The sequence below is a fragment of the Acanthisitta chloris genome, unplaced genomic scaffold, assembly GCF_000695815.1.
Source record: "Acanthisitta chloris isolate BGI_N310 unplaced genomic scaffold, ASM69581v1 scaffold31699, whole genome shotgun sequence".
Classification (NCBI taxonomy): domain Eukaryota; kingdom Metazoa; phylum Chordata; class Aves; order Passeriformes; family Acanthisittidae; genus Acanthisitta; species Acanthisitta chloris.
Window position 1 is genome coordinate 78,079 of NW_008691423.1, and position 4,715 is coordinate 82,793.

Sequence of the window (4,715 nt, forward strand, 5' to 3'; positions counted from 1 at the left end):
ATTTAGCAATATGCTAAGTAGCCCTTGGTTCTTTGACTAAAACACCTCAGAGCCACCCTACACTTCTTGTTGGCGAAGTAGTGTGTGTCTCTCTGTATTTTGCAGCTAGAGTGTCTAGGGGCCATGTAAGGATTTAATCCTACAGAAAAGAGCATAAGGAGTTAGTTTCAGTGATCTACCTCGCTATTTTACACCTAAGTATCTATAGACCAGTTAGGAATCTGGATGAAGAGAAGGATCTTGTAGCCCTGGTGGCACATAAGGCTGAGGTGGCTCTATGGGGAGATGAGTGATTCCCAGAGCTGTCGCAGGCTGGCTGTGGCTTGGAGACCTGTCCTCAGCCTTGAAATCACACCAGCATGCCCTTGAACAGAGTGCAGAGCACAGTGTGCTCAAGTATCTGGATCCCTACCTTAGTGCATGTAGAGCATGGAAATGTCATGCTAGGAATGTGTGTGCATGTGGAGGTGACCAAACACAACTAGCAATCCTGGTGTGTGTGTTTGCTTACACTTAACATTTTTACTTCTCTGCACACCTAAATAAGTAAAATAAAAACTACTGGCTCTATGTAGACATTCTGGCATCCAGGAAGGGATTCTGTGGGGTAAGACTTGGCCTTGATTCAGTAATCAAGATTGAAATAATTTGATCTTTTTTTTTTTTTTACTATTTGTCCACAGTTGCCCATAGTTATTCTTTAATTGCCTTCTTTAACCAGATGATGATGATCCCCTGGCTGCATAAAGCCATTCAGCTTGTTTTAAAAAACATGCCTCTGGCTTTAGGGAGTTTAGTTAATTTTATTTGAATGATTTTGCTAGCATTTTATGCCCATTTGTTTGTATCCAGAAAGTTCCGTGTTGCACCTCCCTGTGGAACTGCTTAAAACCTCAAATAACTCACACCAGAGTTCGTCTTGTCTATGAACATAAGGAATTCTTCTCCATATCTTCCTAAACATGAAATAGTCCAGCTGAAAGCAAGCAGGGCAAGAAGATGGGTAGGAACATTTTGTGCCCAGCTGTGCTCCATAGGTGGGATGCAGTGGAGATCAGGCCGCAGGTAGAGACCACTCAGGTACTTTCTCACAAGGCAACTGCCAATCCACCAAGCAGGATCGGGGCAATCATTAGGATTCCAAAAAAGGCAAAGATGTTTCCTTGAAGGTCCAAATAAAGAGGAAAGGTAAGTGATAGGAAATGAGAAGAGGTTAAGGAAGAAGATGATAAGAGATGTTTTCTTGCTGCACTGGCATTGTATTCCAAGAGAATAGCTCTTCCTGCCCAGCTCTGGGCTGGTCTCTCCCCAGGTACTTTGCTGTGCAGGAAGTCTAGTCCTCAACTGTGCTTAAATTCTTCCAGCTTAGCCTTCTTTGACCAGAAATGCTGCCTCTGGAGGGAGGGACATTAGCTCCTAAGTCTCTCTGTGCCCTGTCACTCAGTGTTCCTCATACCAGTTTCCCATCTTGCTGTTCTTGCTTGTGTGGGTTTTGTGGGTGATTTGGGATTTTTTATTTATTTTCAAGGATCAAGGCAGAAAGATTTCCAGCAAATGTACTTAATGTCACTTTATTTGGCAAGCAGTGTTGACTTCGTCCCTTATCCAACTGTGCAGAATTGAAAAGACAGTTGAAAAAAAAAAAAACAAGCTTGATTTTGGAGATTTTCCCTGAACCCAGTTTTTTAATGAAAAATTCTCTGGAAAAGAGGTTTATTGCTCAAAGCCTGCTCTGAACAAGAACCCTTTTGCACGCTGCAACTGCTGGCATGTGCTGCCTTTTCCACTTCCAAAATTCAACTTTCTGTGTTTGTTTATTTGGCAGAAACATCCTCAGTACATGTATTTTGGGACCCCAGTTACCCCTTCTGAACATCAGATATAACTACTGGATTTCTTTGATCTAAGCTGGATGGTTTTGTGTTGGATTCAGTTATGCCAGGCACAAGGACAATCCAAAATGGAGCTCTTTGCTTACCTCTCAGTTCAAGGGGTAGTTCTGGAGGACAGGAGAGAGCAGCTGGTCACTGCCTCATTTTGGCACACTTAGGCAAAGCAGAAAACAACCTGAAAAGCCCTAAGGATGCCCAGATGAGCACATGAAGAGGCATGATGTGTATGTGCTTACTTCCATTAAAATCTCATCTCCTGTTCCTTTCCACACTCTGCTGCTTTCCAGATTTTTGCCCTCAAGGTACCTAATTTGCTGCTAATGTTGTTATAATTACAGCTAATTGGAAGAAGAGGAGGGAGAAGTGTGGCATTTTCCACTGAAAATAATGACATCTGTAGGGAGAGGGGGAAAAAATGAAAAATGGATTTGTGGAGGTCTTCAATGAAAACCAGACAGAAAAAAAAGTCAATTAATTGACATCTTAATTTTCCTGGAAGAAATCCCAGACCCTAAATATTTTTGGTATTAGCCTGTCCTCTGTGCATACATTACATTAGAAATTATCAGTGCTCCCAAGAAGTCAAGACAGATTTAATTAGCCACTTGCCATCCCCATTGGGAATTAAAATGTGATTATTTCCAGGATTTTTACTGATACAACTTGATTTCTGCTACTGTAATGCAACAAAAAGGACTATTAGCACACCTTGATGTCCAACTCCAGAACATGAGAAGCTGCCTGTTTGGAAATGCAATGCTTTTAAAAGTTCACTTGAGCAAAACAGCACAAAATGTGTTTTTCAGAGTATCAGGGAGAAAAATCTCATGTGAGGAGGAACAGGATATGTAATTTAAATAGCTGCATGATTTGATAATTTTATTTCTCTGAAGCAACATACCAGGATTTATCATACAGTACCTGTTAGACTTTAAATGGCTTCACACACTGGCAATGTTTTTCTCCTTTGAGAATGAAACCCAGGGAAGAATCAAGAGCTTGAAAGCATATTTCTTGCTAGAAAGGTTTTGTTCCACAATCTTGATTGTTATAGGTGGCTATTTGCATAAAATTAAATGAACGCATAAATAACCAGTCTGCTCATTGCTGCTTTTCCTGGCTGCAGTTAACAAATGGCCTGAGTATCAGCTCTGATACTACCTGCAAGGAATGGATGTTCCACAGTGCTGCCACAAATGTGGCCCTTTTGGATCTGCTCTTCTTTCATATACATTTGGGATATCATCAGCCCTGTGGGTCTGGAAGTGACTGGTGGGATTACTATGGAGCAGCTGCAGAGCAGCTCTCCCAGGCAAATTCAAAACCCTGCTGGAAATACTTCACTCTTAGCATTTCTCTCATAAGTGGAATACTGTGAGCTCTTGTGCTACTAGGCATGTGTTACAGCACTTCCAAAATCTTTTGAAACTTCAGGAAGTATGTGTTACACCAGCAATAGCAAATTTCCTTTCAATTTTGTTTTGTTCTCCTAGCTTGAGTGACTGATTATCAAAAACATTTTCGAACTACAGACACCTACTTAGCTGGAGGTACTACTACCAATTACTCCCTCTGTCATACTTACCCACTCTCAGGGGTGCATCTAGTGCTATCGTATACCTCTGAGCACTACTGAACGTCAGCTGATCTTTTTAGAAGTTAGAAAGATTTTACAGGAGCTTTAGGTCATTAGACCCTCCTGTTTGCTTTTTATCAACAATCAGGACTAGATGAGAGTTGAGAGTGCCTTGTATGATATCCCTATTCTCTGCTATTTGTAGTGGATTGATTACAGTCTCGTACAGTATTGGCTCTGGGGGTATGTGTGAAAGTGTGACAAAATAGAGGGAAATGAATCATAACTGACTTGTATTTCTCAATCTCCAAAGAATTCCTATTGATTTGCTCTTGCAGACTCACCCTCGGAGAAGGGAGCCCATCGCTGACAGCCTGCGACCTGCAGAAGTGTAAACCAAAGGCTGCAAGCAAGTCTTGCAACTTCATTATTCTGTTTTGTACTGGGTGTTTTTGCCCCTAGCTCCTTATCTCTTCAGTGCACGTGATTTATGTCTGGTGAAATCCCTGCGAGGACAATAGAAAAGCAGATCATACAGGCCAGTGATCCTCAGGATCCAGTTAAACTCTGCTGGGAAGCGTTACTGCCCTTTGTTCTGAAGATGCTGTTTGTGCTGCCTATGAGAATCTGTGAAAAAGCCTTAAGAGAAAAGATGCTGCTCTTGCTGGGGATTCAGGCTGTCACATCTGGTTTGAATTCAAGAGCCCAATAGTGTTGTGATGTTTTTTGTTGTTTGAGAATTACAGGGGGGTTTATTTTATTCTAATGAATGATTTGTTGATATATCATCTTCAACTCTGTCCTCTTTTCTTGGTTGGTAAAAATGAAATCTGCTTCACTGTTTGAACACATCTGTGTAATAGTAAGCAAGGTATTGCCAATGCCAGGCCGGGTCAAAGGTGCCTTCTTCCTCTTTTTGTGTCCAGGTCAGCTCTTCTTTTGTTTTGCCTCTATAATGATTAAAAAAAAAAAAGTAATCACAGGTTTTGGGGTTTTTTTGCTGTATGCACCTATTTGTATCAGAAGAATTTTAGTAGAAATATTTAATGGGTTTAACTTCTCAGTGAATATGGCTTTATATTTCCAAATGGTTCTTGTAATGAACCTGAACATGGTGATGTAACCTCTAACCCAAGAATAAAACCTGCCTTTCTTAAGTGAAATTGTATTTAGATGGTTAAGATTTTTTCAGGAGATTCTGGTGAATGGGTTCATAATGTTCAGCAAACATTACTTGATAATCTATT

At 40.8% G+C, this 4,715-nt stretch overlaps 1 protein-coding gene across 1 annotated transcript in view; it reads left to right on the top strand.

Moving 5' to 3' along the window:
- Nucleotides 1-3,838, top strand: part of TNIP3 (TNFAIP3 interacting protein 3) — a 42,266-nt gene extending 38,428 nt beyond the window's left edge. Inside the window, 1 exon segment of the mRNA XM_009082223.1 lies at nt 3,807-3,838. Coding sequence (XP_009080471.1) covers nt 3,807-3,838 — 32 coding nt within the window.
- The last annotated feature ends 877 nt before the right edge of the window (nt 3,839-4,715 follow it).